The sequence below is a fragment of the Neovison vison genome, chromosome 1 (genome assembly GCF_020171115.1).
Source record: "Neovison vison isolate M4711 chromosome 1, ASM_NN_V1, whole genome shotgun sequence".
In the NCBI taxonomy this organism is placed as follows: domain Eukaryota; kingdom Metazoa; phylum Chordata; class Mammalia; order Carnivora; family Mustelidae; genus Neogale; species Neogale vison.
In genome coordinates, this window is record NC_058091.1 from 231,581,956 (window position 1) to 231,599,717 (window position 17,762).

Below are 17,762 nucleotides of genomic sequence, written 5' to 3' on the forward strand. Positions count from 1 at the left end.
AAATTTACTTCATTCTAAAAGTCATAACAAAACTGTAATATCATCATTAATAACATCTGATAAAAAGCAAGTATTTTCAAAATGAGAAGAGCAGCACTGTTTTTTATTTTTACATATTTCTTTAATGTCTGGCTTAAGAGAATACATCTGGAGCCCACATCTGTTTCTGCATTCAACCTGAGACAGGTACCATCATGAATTTCATGAACGATGCTGAGCCAAAGTCAGACACAAAGGCATATATTCTGAATGATTCCATTTACATTATATTCACAAACAGAAAAAAAAAAATAGTATGTTTTCAGGATAGTCACTTTTTATGGAGGAAAAGAAGGATATCTGAAATATTTTATATTTTCTCCCAAATGAGAATTGCATCAGGATGTTCATTTTATGAAAATTCAACTTAAGGACTTCTACATTTCTCTTTTTATGTTTTACTTAAAGAGAAATGTTGATTTTTTTTTTAAAGAATAACAAATAATAATGTATGCTTGAACAATCTTTCCATAACAAAGTTCCTTCTTTGACACTTAGCAAAACCTGAAATTTATAAATCCTATTACTCCCAATTTAGTCAGAAAGGTATTCACTCTTGTCCCATGTTTCCTGCTGACTACTTTGGTGAATCTCTTTAGGACAAGCCATCAATATCCTTGGGCCTCAGTAAAGTAAGACATTTGGATGATATCTAATCCCTCCAGTTCTAACATTCTAATATTCTATCCTTGAATTATTAAGCATCAATAAAACCATTACAATTAAAACCATTACAAGTGGGGTGCCTGGGTGGCTCAGTGGGTTAAAGCCTCTGCTCTCAGGTAATGATCCCAGGGTCCCGGCATAGTGCTTCACAGAGCTTCACAGAGCTTCACAGAGCTTCGCATCAGGGCTCTCTGTTTGTTGGGGAGCCTGATTCCCCCTCTCGCTCTCTCTCTGCCTGCCTCTTTGCCTACTTGTGATCTCGCCTGTCAAATAAATAAATAAAATCTTAAAAAAAAAACCATTACAATTAAAACCATATAACTGTAATGTAATAAAACCATTACAATGGAAACTTCTGGTGAAAACCATAAAACAAATACATTTAGTTTGTATAACCTTGAGAAACTTAAAACCTAAATTTATAGAACACGTTCCTTCAGAAGAGCTATATTATTCATTACTGTATGTTATTCTAGGTCTCGAATTCTTTATTTCTCTTATAGCTTGGTATGTCAGTCACATGGGGAACTTGCACACTTGAAACACCTGAGTTAAACAGAAGGATGGAAATAAAAAGTGTCATAGATAACAAGGTTACTCTTTAAGAATAAGTTTATTTTTTTTCCAAGATTTAATTTTTAAAAGTAATCTCTACACCCAGTCCAGAGCTTGAACTTACAACCCTGTGATCAAGAGTCGCACACTCTACCAAGTGAGCCAGTCAAGCATCCAGAAGACTAAGTTTTTGATGTACTGAAACTGCAAGAAAATGTTATTTCTAGACATGACAACCACATCATGGTATCCTACATAGAATCCTTTTCTTATACAGGATATTAATGCTACTAGCAAAATATGTCTGTAGATTAGATAATAGCACTGTATCAGTGTTAATTTTCTAATTCTGGTAATTGTTCTCAGGACTGAGATGTGGACCCCACTGTGGGGTAGAGAAGAGAGGCACCATTCTGCCTGCCACACTGCTGAAAATACAAAATGGTACATCTCCTGTGGAAACTTTGACAACACCCAGCAAAATTACATTATGTTTACTCTTTAACCTCGTAATTCCACTTGTAGAAATCTACCCCAAAGAAAAAATGGCAAAAAAATTTAAAACCAAAAAAAAAGGGAGGGGGACGCCTGGGTGGCTCAGTTGGTTGGACGACTGCCTTCGGCTCAGGGCGTGATCCTGGAGTCCCGGGATCGAGTCCCACATCAGGCTCCCAGCTCCATGGGGAGTCTGCTTCGCTCTCTGACCTTCTCCTCGCTCATGCTCTCTCTCACTGTCTTTCTCTCTCAAATAAAAAAAAAAAAAAAGTAAAAAAAAGGGAGGGTGCCTAGGTGGCTTGGTCATTAAGCATCTGCCTTCAGCTCAGATCATGACCCCCAAGTCCTGGGATAAACCCCACATCAAGCACCCTGCTCAGCGGAAGCCTACTTCTCCCACTTTCCCTGCCTGTGTTCCCTCTCTTGGTGTCTGTCAAATAAATAAATAAAATCTTAAACAAATTTTTAAAAAGACAAACATGTACATGGCTACCTGTAATAGTATAAAACTGAAAATAATCCAATATCTATTAAAAGAATAAACATTACATCCACATAAGGAATTAAAACCATGCAGCTATAGAAAAGAAACAGTTAATATATTAACATGGAGTTATGTCTGTTTCATCACACTAAGTGAAAAATGATGAAAAACAGTTCTTACATGACATCTTTTGTGTAACAGTGAATGGAGAAGGCAGACACAGATATGCACATGCACATGAGTATTTTCAGAAAGAAATAATGAAAAGAAACCCATAACTCAAGGGCAGAGAAAAACGGGCCAGAAGACACAAAGATAAAAGCAAGGAAGTTCTGTTTTATACTTATGATTTTGGAATTGTAAAATAATGTTTTACATAATTTCTTAAAAATTAAATTCCTGGCAATCCTCAAAAGTGGAAAATAAATGGAAACAAATGAACCCAATACCTATCAAATTGGTAGCACAAACATTTAGAAAAGAAACTACTAAAGAGTATTTTCCTTGTCAGTATAATGTATTTTTCTAAGGACAAAAAGAATCGCATATTAGAACCACAAACTATTCAATGTTCTATTCTGAATAGCAATAATATATTGTTATTTTTGACTATTACAAGAATAAAATTTAAATATGTAATTATCATTAGGTATGAAGATTTTCCACAAAAAAAGGGCATACAATTATCAAAATCAAAGCCAAATAAAACCCCTGTAATATTAATTACACTGTAAATGTCAGTATGCACTTTATTTTTTCTAAAAACAGTGATTCCCCAGTTCATTCCACTCTAGAGGCCTAAAAGCAATGAAATCCTGAAGCAATGAGCACTCTAAGCACCAAATAACATTTTCCTGTATAAGGAACTGGAGACTCTTTGGAGAGATCAGATTCCAGGTTTGGACTGAAAAAGCATATTATGAGTCTAGAAAATCTTTTGCCAAAAAGCACAGAGGCTATCAAAGCCTGACTAAGCTTGCCAGAAGAACAGAAGTGCCAATTTAAAGAGCACTCATTGGTAGGAATATCAAAAATAGTAATGCAAATGTCTCAAGTGTCCACCAAAACATGAAAGTATAAATATATATGTTATCTCCATAAAACTGAAAAGAGGAACTGGAGATACATGCCTCAACAGAGTGATCCTCCGAAGCACTAACTATGAGAAACCAGGCAAAAAAGGAATATACACTGTAGTATTCCATTTAAATTGAATTCTAGAAAATACAAGTTGTTCTCCAGTGCCAGAAAGATGAGGGGTTACCTGGAAGCAGGGCTGGAGAAGGCGTGCAAAATATTTAGAGGTCTTGGAAACGTTACCTTGATTGTGGTTGTGACTTAGGATACTTTAAATATACACCAATAAAGCTTAAAAAAAAAAAAGATAAAAAAAGAGTGCAGACGAGTACAACATACCAAATCATAAAAATCCATTCATTCATCAAAATGCTTAACATATTCACACCAGTCAGAATGGCTAAAATTAACAAGTCAGGAAATGACAGATGCTGGCGAGGATGTGGAGAAAGGGGAACCCTCCTACACTGTTGGTGGGAATGCAAGCTGGTGCAACCACTCTGGAAAACAGCATAAAGGCTCCTCAAAATGTTGAAAATAGAACTACCCTATGACCCAGCAATTGCACTACTGGGTATTTACCCTAAAGATACAAACGTAGTGATCCGAAGGGGCACGTTTATAGCAGGAATGTTTACAGCAGCAATGTCTACAATAGCCAAACTATGGAAAGAACCTAGATGTCCATCAACAGATGAATGGATAAAGAAGATATGGTATATATACACAATGGAATACTATGCAACCATCAAAAGAAAGGAAATCTTGCCATTTGTGACGACATGGATGGAACTAGAGGGTATCATGCTTAGCGAAATAAGTCAAGAAAGACAACCATCATATGATCTCCCTGATATGAGGAAGTGGTGATGCAACAGGGGGCTTAAGGGGGTAGGAGAAGAATAAATGAAACAAGATGGGATTGGGAGGGAGACAAACCATAAGTGACTCTTAATCTCACGAAACAAACTTAGGGTTGCTGGGGGGCAGGGGGTTGGGAGAAGGGGGGTAGGGTTATGGACATTATGGGTATGTGCTATGGTGAGTGCTGTGAAGTGTGTAAACCTGGCGATTCATAGACCTGTACCCCTGGGGATAAAAATATATGTGTATAAAAAAAAAATTTAAAAAAAAAAAAAAAAGCTTAACATATAGTCATACACCCATTTGGTCACCATGAGAAGTACCTTAGGGCACAACTCGTTTCTCCTCAAACCGATCAAGAATCAAGCATTTTCCTGCTTTTTGTCTATGAACTGCATTTCAGGGTAAACAGCTGATAAGAGAATTTTCTTTTTTATAGATGAATTTGAGGTAATAAATGCAGAAAGGACAAAATAGAAAAAGAAAAATCACCATTTTGCCAAATACCACAGAAATAAAATAGCAAAGCACGCTAAAGCCATTATGTGAAAATCTGAAGGTTCATCTTTTTTAACCCATTCACCCATCTTAAAAACTACATTATGTCTCATGATGTAATGCAATTGAAGGGCAAAGCAGCACTATGAATTATTCCTATGTAAGCTGAATCTTATTAACTCTCTACTATCAGCGGTGTCCAATAAATATATACATATACAATGCAGACTTCACATGTAATTTTACATTTCTAACCATATTAAAAGTATTAAAATCAGTTTTAATAGATTTCATTTAATCCGATATATAAAAAATACTACCAATTCAATATACATCAAGATAAAAATTAATGGGGGGGCGCCTGGGTGGCTCAGTGGGTTAAAGCCTCTGCCTTCCGCTCAGGTCATGATCCAAGGGTCCTGGGATCGAGCCCCACATCGGGCTCTGCTCAGCGGGGAGCCTGCTTCCTCCTCTCTCTCTGCCTGTGTCTCTGCCTACTTGTGATCTCCGTCTGTCAAATAAATAAATTAATTTTTAAATAAAAGATAAAAATTAATGGGATAGTTTGCATTTTTCAAAAGCTGGTGTATATTGTATATTCAAAGCACTTGTCAATTCTGACTATGATTTAAGTGTGTTAACACCTACAGGAGCATAGCAGGTATTATATATACTACACAGTTAAAGCTTTGGATGTAAGGACAATTAACAGTAAATACTTAAGGATATAAGAGCTTGTTGTGTAACAGCATAAGAAAGCAAACTCAGGTTTTAGAGACTATAGAGGACAGAGGACCTGGTTCTTCATCTCAGCTATCCCTCCAAAAGACATCAATGGCATAGGGGAAAAAGAGGGAAACTATTGTAGAATAAGACTTTGGGGATGTACCAACCAGAACAGTGTATGAGCTTTGTCTGAATCCTGATTCACATAAACCAAGCACAAAAAAGTACCTCTGAGACAACTGGGGATTTCTCATTCTGGACTGAATATTCAAGGATATTAAGAAAATGATGTAAATTTTCTGGGGTATAGTAATGGCATGATAACTATGCTAGAAAAAGGTGTGCTTGGATGGCTCAGTGGTTAAGCGTCTGCCTTCAGCTCAGGTTGTGATCCCAGGATCCTGGGATGGAGCCCCACATGGGGCTCCCTGCTCAATAGGAAGCCTGCTTCTCCCACTCCCACTCCTCCTGCTTGTATTCCCTCTCTCACTCTCTCTCTCTCTGTCAAACAAATAAACAAAATCTTTAAAAAAAAAAAAATTATGCTAGAAAAAAATCATTATCAGTAAGATGCAACTGAAACATCTGGGGAAAAACAGTATGATGAACAGCATTCAATTTATTAAAAAAAAAAAAAGGGGGGGGGTTGTAGGAATAGAAGAACCATGACTTGATATTGCTGAAGATGGTATGGATACACGGAGTTCTTCGTACTATTCTCTCTCCATGCTCTCCCACACTCCAGCCATATATTAACAATTTTCAAAATATTAAGTTTCTTTAAAAAGTATCCACTTGATCTAGAGTATAAAATACGCAAAAAGTTTCTCTAAATTCCACGATTTGCCCTATGTTACCTAAGCTGGGTAAGAACCATGTATATTATGTTATGAATAATAATTATCATAGTGTGATAGCTGGAATCAGGCAAATTGTTTTCCCTAAAACCACTTAGAAGAGTAGGTTTAGCTAGAAATGTTAATAAATAAATTCCTTAAATCCCTAGTGTTCTATATTTTCTTATTCATTTCCCTTCTCTAATGTTCATGTATTTCCTAGTAAAATTAAAATGTAAAACTTTTGTATCCTACAAACTTTCACTTGGTAAGCTGTACTGGACAAAGTGAGTTTATTTTACCCTAGTAATTTTGAAGCACAGTATTTACTAAAGTCGGCAATTACTTGTATTGCGTTGCGCAAACTATAGTAACTACTAATTATTCCTATTTGGAAAAAAAATAAAAGGCATAAACGTGTCCTCCTTTCTCATCTTCCCTAAAATGTACCCCCAAACTCTCTCAACTCCTTCCAAATCAATGAAAAAGACTATTTTTCTACTTTCACTCCTACTTACCTGACACTTCACACTCCTGACTGTTCTGTTTCTCTAATCCTTATCTTCAGTACTTGCCCATATGTACCTCCAACTCAAGCAGTACCATCCAAATGTAACATCCCAATGTATACTTCCAGTTCTGAGGTTTGCCCAAAACCTAATTAAAATTGCCCCCTCGAAACCTCTATATGGATATACTATCATAACTTTGTCTCAAGTCAAATTAATTTCATTTTCAAATTAAAAGCACCTGTAAACTTCCTTATATTTCTTCTCCCGGATATCCAGATCAAAATGTCTCTTTTGACTCCCTTTCCATGGTTCTGGCCGATTCCATTCTTAAGGTTTGTCACTTTTCTTCATAACATTTTGCACCTTTCTTTTTCCTTCCTTCTGCTATCTCCTGACTTGAGATTCTTTTGGTTTCCTAACTGACTAAACTAAAATACTTGCTTAATTTACTTTCTTATTCTTGTTGTCTTTCCTCTTTCAATATACTCTGACAACCACTACCACATTAATTTCCCTAAACTAGCACTTTACTTACCCTAATCAGCAAGTTAGGGAAAAAAAAAAAAAAAAAACCCACAAAAATCTACTTCATCAGCGTTTAAAAATGAAATTAAAATTCAGGTGCTTGATAGTCAAGATCCTTCACAATCTAAAACCAGTTTTTATTCTCACTTTTATCTCTTCTTGTCCCTAAGCCAACACTCCCCCTACACCAATCTGTAAAAAAATAAATCTGCCCATGAGTAACAAATCATTTCCTCTTGCATGTTAACTCCCTGAATAACACAAATAGAAATCTCTTTACTGAACCTGCAGAACGATTAACTGTATACACAACTTACTCTATCACCTACTAACCTTTAAAATATGTGCCTGTTCTATCAGGACTAAAAATTCTTTGAGAGCAAAATCATGCGTAATTTCATTTACTCTCCTGATACCTCCTCCAGTCAACATTAAATTTTGTTGATAAACAATGAATCAATGAAACTTTTTTATTTAGAACCATCTTATTTTAATTCACGTATTAACTTTTTCTTGTTCTACTATAAACAATTCCGTACACTTCAAGGTAGTTTTATCCATCAGTCTGTATATATGTTTAGGAATCGGTAAGCTTTAAAAATTTTCTTAGTAAACTCAACGATAACCAGCTTTTGACAATGTATTACGTACTAAGCCCCGTTAGGTGCTTAAGGTACATTATCTCACTTAATCCTCACAATCCCAGTAGTGGGCACTTTCACGTTTTTTATGGGCAAAAAACGAAAGCGTGGAGATTAAATTTCTCTCCCTTCTCCTGCTGCTGTTTGCCAGTACCAAGTCACGTTTTCTAAGCTCCTTAACCCTTTACTGAACTGGTCACTAGTCTCATTTTAAAGACTGTGCCAGGTATCGTGGGGTACAAACCTAAGAAATACCTTACCTCCCATCTCCCCTCCCTACCTCATGGCGCACACCGGCGGAGTCAGCAACTCAGGCGTTAAGGAATTGTAGTGTCAGATGCTCAACGCTGCATGCGGACACCGGGGAACGCCAAAATCCCGATTCACCAAACAACAGTCTTCCTCCCCACTCAACATTTCCCGGAAACCCCTACACTTGCGACGCCACTCAATGTACACTCCAGGTGCTCATGGTCTACGAAAGAACGTTGTTATTTTCTCCCACCCAGCATTGAGGAAAGAAAAAAAAAACCTCCTGACATCTTCCTTACCCGCCCTTCTCCGCAGACCCCGGAGGCCCCTTCCATTTCCCCTTTTCTTTCTCCTTGTCTTTTTTAGTTCCTGGCGCCGTGGTCGAGTCGTCCTCGAACACGCTGAACAGTTCATCTCCGAAAGCGTCCGCCATCTTCCGGAGCTGGGAGACCCAAGCTCCCTACTACCCACGATGCTCTGCGAGCGCACCGACAGCTACGCCAAGGGAAGCTTCAGCTGTCGCCCCTGGGAGACAAAAGTAGTCTAGTCATACAACCCCAATCCCCAGAATTCTTCCTTGACTTCTTCTCTTCTGACTTTTCCTTTCCGACCACTACTGGGCAGCCCGCTCCCTGGCTGAACGTGGAGAGAGGGCCCGGCACGCCGCAGACACTTAGAGGGCGGGGAGGAGGCGGAACTGTGGTGAGTTGGACCAATTGTAAGGCAGCGGCCGCCCAGGCCGGAGAAGCCCGGATGGAGGACGCAGGTTGGCGGCGTGGGACCCGGGGAATGTAAAGAGCGTTTGGAGGCTGTGCTGTGGTAGTTCCGGGACGCGGACGGAGGCTCCCTTTGCCAGAGCTGCAACATGGGAGGCAAGAACAAGAAACACAAGGCACCGGGAGCCGCGGCGGTCCGGGCCGCAGTGTCTGCTTCCAGAGCCAAATCCGCCGAGGTCGGAGCTTTTGGGGAGGCCCAAAACAAGAAGTCCGTGGCCAGGCCGCCCCCCGCCGCTGCCGCCTGCACCAGGGAGCCCCGAGTCAAACAAGGTACGAGGGGTCCTGGTGCCCCGGGCTTTCCACCCCGAGCAGCTGCTGCTGTTCCAAGGCAGAAGCTGGCGCAACTTGGGCGGGCGCTAGGTCTCAAAATTTGTTATCTCCCACACATGAAGCTGCTAGTTCCCTATCTGGTGGCCTTACTCTAGGTCAGTGTAAGCTGTTGGGGCCTCCCACATTATGACAGTAGCCCTGTTGCAGCCTGGCGTCTCCCACCTAACCCCCCCCCCCCGCCCTCATTTTCTTTCTTCGAGAACGGAATAAAAATTGCATTTTCTCCCGTCTCAGCAAGGATCCGTCCCGAGCCACCACCTATACTAGCTAGGCTGATGCAGCGGTAGGGTGTGGAGTTCCTAACCTCCTGGAGCCAGACAGACCCATTTTGTACTTGCTCTTCATAGCATTTTCAGCCAGGGTGTGTGTTTTCACGTGTTATGGAAAAATCTGTAGTAAGAATTTCAGTACTAACACACGGAATATGGGTATAATCTATTGTGGAATTATCTACGATGTTTACCATAATCATGCTGTTTTGGCGTACTGTGCAATTTGGTTTGGTAACTCGGAGATTGCTGATTCTGGCTACAGATGAGCAGGCCCCTATTACAACTGATTCTAAAAGATAAACAGGTGTGCTCTGTTTTGTTCTGCTTAGCTTGTTTGCTTGTAGTTTTTACTGAAATATTAGTCCAACACATATTTATTGTGTATATAGATACTATGTTTATTGTATATACAGATACCCCTGTGTCTTTCATGATGTTGGGGGTGGGATGAACAATTGGGACACATCACCTTTCATGGATCTTGCTAATGTAATGGCGGATAGAGGTATTAAATAACCACACCTGTATTGCTTTATACTTATTAAGTGCCACAGAAAAGCTAAGGAAGAAAATGTAACAAGATAACCTAATTTTTAGGGGGGGGGGAGGAGGGGTCTTACATGGTCTCTTTGAAAAACAGATCAGGAGGCAGTTAACTTTGTAAAAGATGGGGGAAGTAGTATTCTTGGCAGAGTTAAGGAACTTTGTGTGCAAAGATCTTCAGTGAGGAGGGAGCTTGGGTCTTCGAGGTACTCCTGGAATGTAAGCATTGCTGAAGAGAGGATGAGACTGAAGAAGTTGACCCTTACCAAACTTTCACCTAGAAGGTGGATAAATAATTCTTTGCCCTACATTTATTATAACTTTTTTGTTGTTGCAGAAAGGTGATTTTATTAAAGCTCCGGGACAGGACCCATGGGTAAAAGAGTTCCTGCCTACAATTTATAATATTTTTAAGCGCAAAGATAAAATGCCTATAGATAGAGATACATAGAATTTCTCTTCGACTGTTATTCTTTAGCACTTTTCTTCTCAATCTCATCTTTTGCATTCTTTTCCTGATATTCCTCTGAATTCTTTCAACTCTAATAATTTGTTCTAATCTTTGTCTTCCCGTTCCTCCTGCTCCAAAATGCGATCCTCACCAAAGATATTAGTTTATGACAGTGTAATTCTCTCTTTATAGCCTTTGTAGGAGAGTACTCCATTACTAATTCTGTCTTGTCCTTTGTTCATGACTCCTCAATCTGTTCAGTCCTGGTCTCTATTCTAATCCCAAGTCAGCCATTTCTATATTTACTTGGACCTTTTGGCCCTATTTTGCAAGCCTCTCAAATTTTACTCAAGTGATACTAAACTATTTCCTCCCCACACTGGCTCTTTTTATTTCCTTGTTTCCTTTTTTCCCACATTCTTCTTTATCCTGTTGGGGCCGATTCCATGCTAAAACTGTTAAACCCCTAGGGCCTACCTGGGCCTACTTAGCCATAGTGACTCCATGTTGTCTAGGTAGACATTTTGTTGTTTAATAAAAGCCTCAGCAGTTACTGATGTCAGTTCCAGGTAACTGTTGCTAAAACACACCTGAAACAAGGCCATTTTGTTTAATAAATGCCTCAACGGTTGCTCTCGGTTCCAGGTAACTGTTACTAAAACACAACACCTAAAACAAGGCCAGACAGGTGGAAACATCCAATCAGCCAAAGCCACATATGTAGACGTCTGTGGTTGTGCCCTATAAAACTAGCCTGTAAGACCAAGGGGTGGTCGCCCTCTTCGGAGACGGCCCTGACCGGTCAGTCTGGTTCCTGATGCTGATGCTTGGCATAAGAATAAAATTTTTGTTAAACCTTAACTCCACGTCAGTCTCACTCCTTTGATAATGGACCCAACATGTGGGGGCTCGTCCGGGATCAAACGATGAGACCTGAGCCAGCATCAGAAGAATAACTTTGTCTCAGTCTCATTCCTTTGATAACAGACCCAACAATCCAATGTTAGTAGTTACTTTCAATGACTTCCTTTCTTCCTCATGTGTAATCTCTTGCCCAGCTTCATGCAGTTTTGACTCATTTATCTTCTGTGTACACCATTTTCACTTTTCTTCTGTGGTGTTCACTCCTATCTCGGCACTCATGAATTCCTGGAGTACCAACAAAACCTTCTGATGGGTCTTCCCAACTCTGTTATTTTTCCTCCTCTAGTTTGTCCTGCATTCAAGCATCAGATTTATCTTGGAGAAATGCTGCTTTGTTCATAGCACTTCTCAGTTTCTTCCACAGCATCTTCACTGACTTTGTGATTAAAGTCCATACCATTCACCTAGCACTCATGACCCTTTTTCCAGCCTTTGTACTAATTCCTATATTCACCTGTAGCAAATCTGGGGTATTTTCATTGTTCAAATGCAGTTAGTGACTTTCTCCTCCTGTATTCTTGCCATTTTCTCTTAATGGAATGCCACCTATCCCAAACACTGTCTTCCAAAATCCTGTAACACCCATCCCAGATGTCAGCTACTTTTTAAATTCTTCTGTATCCACAGCTCATTTATCATTGTTATTTGAATTATTCTTTTTGATGTCTAGGTCTTGCCTGTTGTATGTGAGGAAATATCCCACAAAATTTTAGGAGGTAGAAACTGTTTCGTGGATATGTATTAATATACCTCAGTGTCTGTTCCAGTGCTGTGCATATAATCATCAAAAATTTTTCATGGCGCCTGGGTGGCTCAGTGGGTTAAGCCGCTGCCTTCGGCTCAGGTCATGATCTCAGGGTCCTGGGATCGAGTCCCACATCGGGCTCTCTGCTCTGCAGGGAGCCTGCTTCCTTCTCTCTCTCTGCCTGCCTCTCTGCCTACTTGTGACCTCTCTCTGTCGAATAGATAAATAAAATCTTTAAAAAAAAAAAAATTTTTTTTCATGGATAAGAGAGGAGAAATAAGGAAAAGCAAAATAAGGGTGGACAAATTAAATAATAAGAAAACAAAATATCACAATAAAAGATTCTAAGAAATAATATTAAAATAGTGTAGTTTGCAATAAGCATTTTAATGATCCCTCTTCATTCTCTTAACAATACAATGAAAGAGGTATTAGATGTACATTTTCCAAATACATACACTAAGTCTATGGGTTGAATTTTGACTTCACCAGAAGATATTTGAAGTCCTAATCCCCAGTACCTCAGATTGAGAATGGGACCTTTTAATCAAGGTTAAATGAAGTCATTAGGATGGGTCCTAATCCAATATGACTGGTGTCCTTATAAAATGGGGAAATTTGGACACAGAAACATGTACTGAAGAACGATGACTAAAGAGGCACAAGGAGCAGATGACTGAAAGCAAAGGGATGCCAAGGGCTACCAGAAGCAAGGAGAGAAGCAGCAGGCAAACTCTTCCTTTGACCCTTCAGAGGGAGTTTGGCCTTGCTTGTTGACACCTCAGTTTCAGATTTCTGGCCTCCAGAATGTGAGAGGATACATTTCTGTTCTTCTAACCCAACCGTAGTGCTTTTTTATAGCAGCCCTACTAAGTTTCAGAGAGGATTAAGAAAATGGTCCTGGGACACCTGGGTGGCTCAGTTGGTTAAGCTGCTGCCTTCGGCTCAGGTCATGATCCCAGGGTTCTGGGATCGAGTCCCACATCAGGCTCCTTGCTCATCAGGGAGCCTGCTTCTGCCTCTGCCTGCTGCTCTGCCTGCTTGTGTTCTCTCTCTCTCTCTCTCACACACACACAAATAAATAAATAAATAAATAAAATCTTTAAAAACAAAAAAAAAAAGCAAGCAAGCAAGAAAGAAAATGGTCCTAACTCAAATAGCTGTTAAATTCTCAAACTGGCTGCAAAAAACCAAACACACACAAGGAGAAATTCAGAGGAATTAAGGCTAAGAAGTCAAGAGAGAGAAAATGAGAGGTTATCTATTAATTTGTAGAAAATATTTATAACTAAATATGTATACCAGTATATATAAAATAAATCTGCTGTGCAGATTGCCACATGGCTTCTCTTTTTTCCTGTTTGGGTATTTTTATATAACATATGTTAGGCCTCCTTTGGAGAAAAAACATTATCTCTGAACTTGTTGTAGTTGCTAATGTAACTGTTCTAGTCCATTTCATCTCTTCTCTTTTCAGAAGTTTGAGGTATTGTATATAGCATTACTTTCTCAAAATTGTCCTCTCATCCAGAGGTAGAGAATCACTGCTGCCATGAAATGGTTCTTGGCACAATTCTCAGTATTCTCCCACTCCCATTTTTTCATTTCATTTGTTCATCAAATTTTTAAATTGTTGCTATGTGCCAGACAAGATTTTAGGCACTGGGAATACTCCATGAACTGTTCAGGAGTGAGAACTAACGACTTGTAAGGCTTGTATGTGTGAAAATCCTTAAACCTAGCTGAGAGTTGAAATCCTAAGAGGCAAAGAACACTGGGGGAGTAATGTCGTGAGTAAACTCATAAAAACTGTGATAAATATTTTTCAGGGTTATCCAGATAAAACAGAAGAAGTGTGAAAAAGGGCAGAAAACTGTGACTTGGTGAAAAATAAATTGGGTGGTAGAGTCTGTTTTTGCTTAAAACACGGAAGGCTTGGGGTGCCCAGGTGGTTCAGTCAGTTAAGTGTCTGCCTTTGGCTCAGGTCATGATCTGGGTTTTGGAATCTAGCCCCTCATTGGGCTCCTTGCTTGGTGGGTTGTTTGCTTCTCCTTCTGTCTCTCACCCCACTCATGCGCACACTGTCTTTCTGTCAAATAAAATCTTTAAAAAAAAAAAAAAGAACAACAGGGAATACTTCCCTGAGGAAATTTCTATGCTGTGATGGTTTGAAGCATCCAGTTCTTAGAAAATTTGGAGACGGGGTGCCTTTGTGCTCAGGCGGTTAGTCATATGCCTTCGGCTCAGGTCATGATCCCAGGGTCCTGGATCAGCCCCTCATGGGGCTCCCTGCTCAGCGGAAAGCCTGCTTCTCCCACTCCCGCTCCCCCTGCTTGTATTCATTCCCTCTCTTGCTGACTCTCTCTCTGTCAAATAAATAAAATCTTAAAAAAAAAAATAGCTGGAGACAATGTTTTGAGACTAAGGGAATAAGGGCGAAGGCCCTTAGGTGGGGATAAGTTAGGCATGTTATAAGAGAGCAAGAAAGTGTCTGGGTAAAATGAGAGGGGGCTAGTGTTGATATTAAATGTAGGCGAGATTTTATCTAGTTTACTTTTTTTTTTAAGATTTTATTTATTTATTTGACAGACAGAGACCACAAGTAGGCAGAGGGGCAGAGAGAGAGGAGGAAGCGGGTTCCCTGCTGAGCAGAGAGCCCAATGTGGGGCTCAATCCCAGGACCCTGAGATCATGACTTGAGGCAAAGGCAGAGGTTTAACCCACTGAGCCACCCAGGCACCCCTAGTTTACATTTTTAAAGGCTCAGTGAGGTAGTTCTGGCAGTTTGGACTTTGTCATAGACCCTGACTACTCAGGTTTTGTCTGTTCATCCTCATTTGTTTTCTAGATACTCTGTACTTCCCTTTCAGAGCTTATCTGGCTATTCAGTTGCCTAATTACCTCATGAAGACAAGGACAGGGTCTTATTTATTGCTCTTTGGATCCCTTGGCTGGTTCAGTTCCCCTTGCAGTTGTATACTTTTGGGCAGAAGGAAACCAGAGTGCCTCAGTGCCCCTGTCACCAGCACTAGCAACTCAAAGTGAATGTATTAGTGATAGTGGGTCATTATAATCACTTTGTGATGTAAAATGGAATACATTTTAAAAGGAATATGTTATGAAAGAATGAGTCTTGGGCAATAAGAAATTGATTTTTGGCTGATGTTTTTTTTTTTTTTAATTAGCTGAGTCATCTTGAGGAAATCACTTTTTCTGTGCTTCAGCTTTAATATTTTTGACAATAATGTGTTGCAGTCTGTGAAATATAATTTATAAATTCAAAATCCATACTACTTTTGCCTCAGAGATACTGTACACTAACATCCTTACTTTCCATCAGATTTCCATTAACTCCCTCTGTGTGAAAAGGAAAGCCACAGTTTATGGAAAAGGTCTTTAAGGAGCAAAGAAAAGTAGCTCATAAATCCTGTGCACCTTAGTTGTATTTGAAAATAAGGTTACTAATTTATACATTTGGGTATCTATTTTTTTCTGGTGCCTTAAATTTTTCTTAAGTAACACATTTGAATCTGCTGGGAGGGAGCGGTTAGACCAACATTCTTTAAAGTTGGCGGCTGACAGAAAGGAGACCACAGAATCACCAAATAGAAAATTAGAGCAGTATCAGGGAATTGAGTAAGTTCAGTCTTTTTAGTAGCCTCTGCATGCCTCCAGGGACAATAATAGATACTCATAATAGGTAATGCCTCATAAAATCTTCAAATTTTGCTGACTGAACATGTTTTAAGAAGAATTTAAAATAGAAAGGGCCTTACTGCTTTACTTGATTTAATTGGTGATACCACTGAGGCAAGATCTCATTGTTGCTTCATTTCCTCAGCATATTGATTAAAATAAAAAAATACCAAAAATATACCCATGTTTAGGGACACTTCTTGACACCCAGTGAATGTGCATCAGTATTTGTGTACATTCCACTCCTGATTTTGTAGGGATTCAGCTCTTTTTTTATTTGCCCTCTAGAAATTCCAGTGTAAACTGACTTCAGGGAGGTGATACTATTGGATATCTTAGGTGGAATGGTTGCAGGAGGCAAATGAGAGCTTACTGCAATCTTCAGAGCTTACTACTTACTTCAGTCTTTACTAACAACAACAAAAATTATTAAAGGAATTTACAGTTTCATCTCTATCAGTAGCACATCAACCTTGAACTGCTTCTCAATATAGTTATAGTAATAAACTGCTCATCCATCTGTACCTTTTCCAAAAGGGTTATTATAATTGGGTCCCCACAATAATTCTGGGACTTATAAACCCTAATTAGTATGCTAAATTTGTGAACAAGTTTACTGCACTGATGAGACCTCACAGAAATGGATAAAGACTACTGATAGGTCCTCTCATTTATGACTATTGGCATGAGTTGATGAGGAAGGTTATAAGATTAAAGTCTTAGACTAGAATATAAAGAAATTAACCATACTGTGCCAGAATTGTCACTATCTTTTCATATACTCTAGGTAGCTTGGGTACTTTCTGTATAACTCTAGCATAGAAGTAATTCAGGGAACCACTAATGTCTCTAGTTCAGACTGCCCAAATGTAAATGGTTATGGTCACAACTTTTGTTTAAGATTGCCTGATTTGGGACGCCTGGGTGGCTCAGTTGGTTAAGCCACTGCCTCTGGCTCGGGTCATGATCCCAGCGTACTGGCATTGAGTCCCACATCAGGATCCTTGCTCAGCAGGGAGTCTGCATCTCCCTCTGCCTCTGCCTTCCACTTTGTCTGCCTGTGCGCGCGCGTGCGCTCATTCTCTCTCTTTCTGTCTCTCTAATAATAAATAAATAAAATCTTAAAAAAAATAAAATTGCCTGATTATATTAACTAGCATCTTAAAATGAATACCCTCATGTAATTCAACAGAGATCAAAGTTCTTGACCTTTAAAATCATAATAAGCAACTTTTAAATTTAATATTTAGATTTCTCTTAAAAAGAATCAAAACAAAACCTTATTTTGAGATATATAAGAGTAGAGTAAGTAGGTATTATATGATTCTAGGCTTATTCATACACAGCAGTAGTTCACCAAGTGTGTTTCAGGTAATCTTGTAGAATTCTGGAGACCTTCCTGGCTGGGACTCCGTAAGATCAGAATTAGCTCCATAGTCTAAAATGTTGTCATTTTTGTAGTTATTTTCTCACAAGTATGCAGTGGTATTTTTCAATGGCTACCTGATAGTACTACAGAAAATTGAAAGCAAAATCCAGACAGTAAGAGATTTGCAAAAATGAACAACAGTTTTTTTTATTTGGAAAATGAAGTTATTTTTCATAAATAGTGTTTATATTAACTGGTCATGGGTTTGTTATTTTTAATGAATTAATGAATATTTAAAAATTTTCCCTTTTACTGTTTGGTATATATCAGTGTCATAATTCACATGAACAGAGAGCATTTAGGATCATCACTGATTTTTAAGAGTGTATGGAGGTCATGAGACCAAAGGTTTGAAAGTACCTTTTAATACTATTTCTTCCTTCTTGGTTAGTCATTGTTAGAGAACTGATGATACATACAGCACTT

At 39.1% G+C, this 17,762-nt stretch overlaps 2 protein-coding genes across 3 annotated transcripts in view; one reads left to right on the forward strand and one right to left on the reverse strand.

Annotated features, from left to right (window-relative positions):
- Nucleotides 1-8,848, reverse strand: part of MTREX (Mtr4 exosome RNA helicase) — a 107,393-nt gene extending 98,545 nt beyond the window's left edge. Inside the window, exon 1 of the mRNA XM_044224697.1 lies at nt 8,470-8,848. Within this exon, the coding sequence (XP_044080632.1) occupies nt 8,470-8,603 (134 nt within the window). The 5' untranslated portion in view covers nt 8,604-8,848. The remainder of the gene's footprint in view (nt 1-8,469) is intronic.
- A 58-nt stretch (nt 8,849-8,906) lies between these two features.
- The window catches only part of DHX29 (DExH-box helicase 29), a 55,920-nt gene continuing 47,064 nt past the window's right edge, over nt 8,907-17,762 (forward strand). For both annotated transcript variants that reach the window (XM_044224729.1, XM_044224740.1), the window contains exon 1: nt 8,907-9,216. In XM_044224729.1, the coding sequence (XP_044080664.1) occupies nt 9,036-9,216 (181 nt within the window). In that variant the 5' untranslated portion in view covers nt 8,907-9,035. The remainder of the gene's footprint in view (nt 9,217-17,762) is intronic.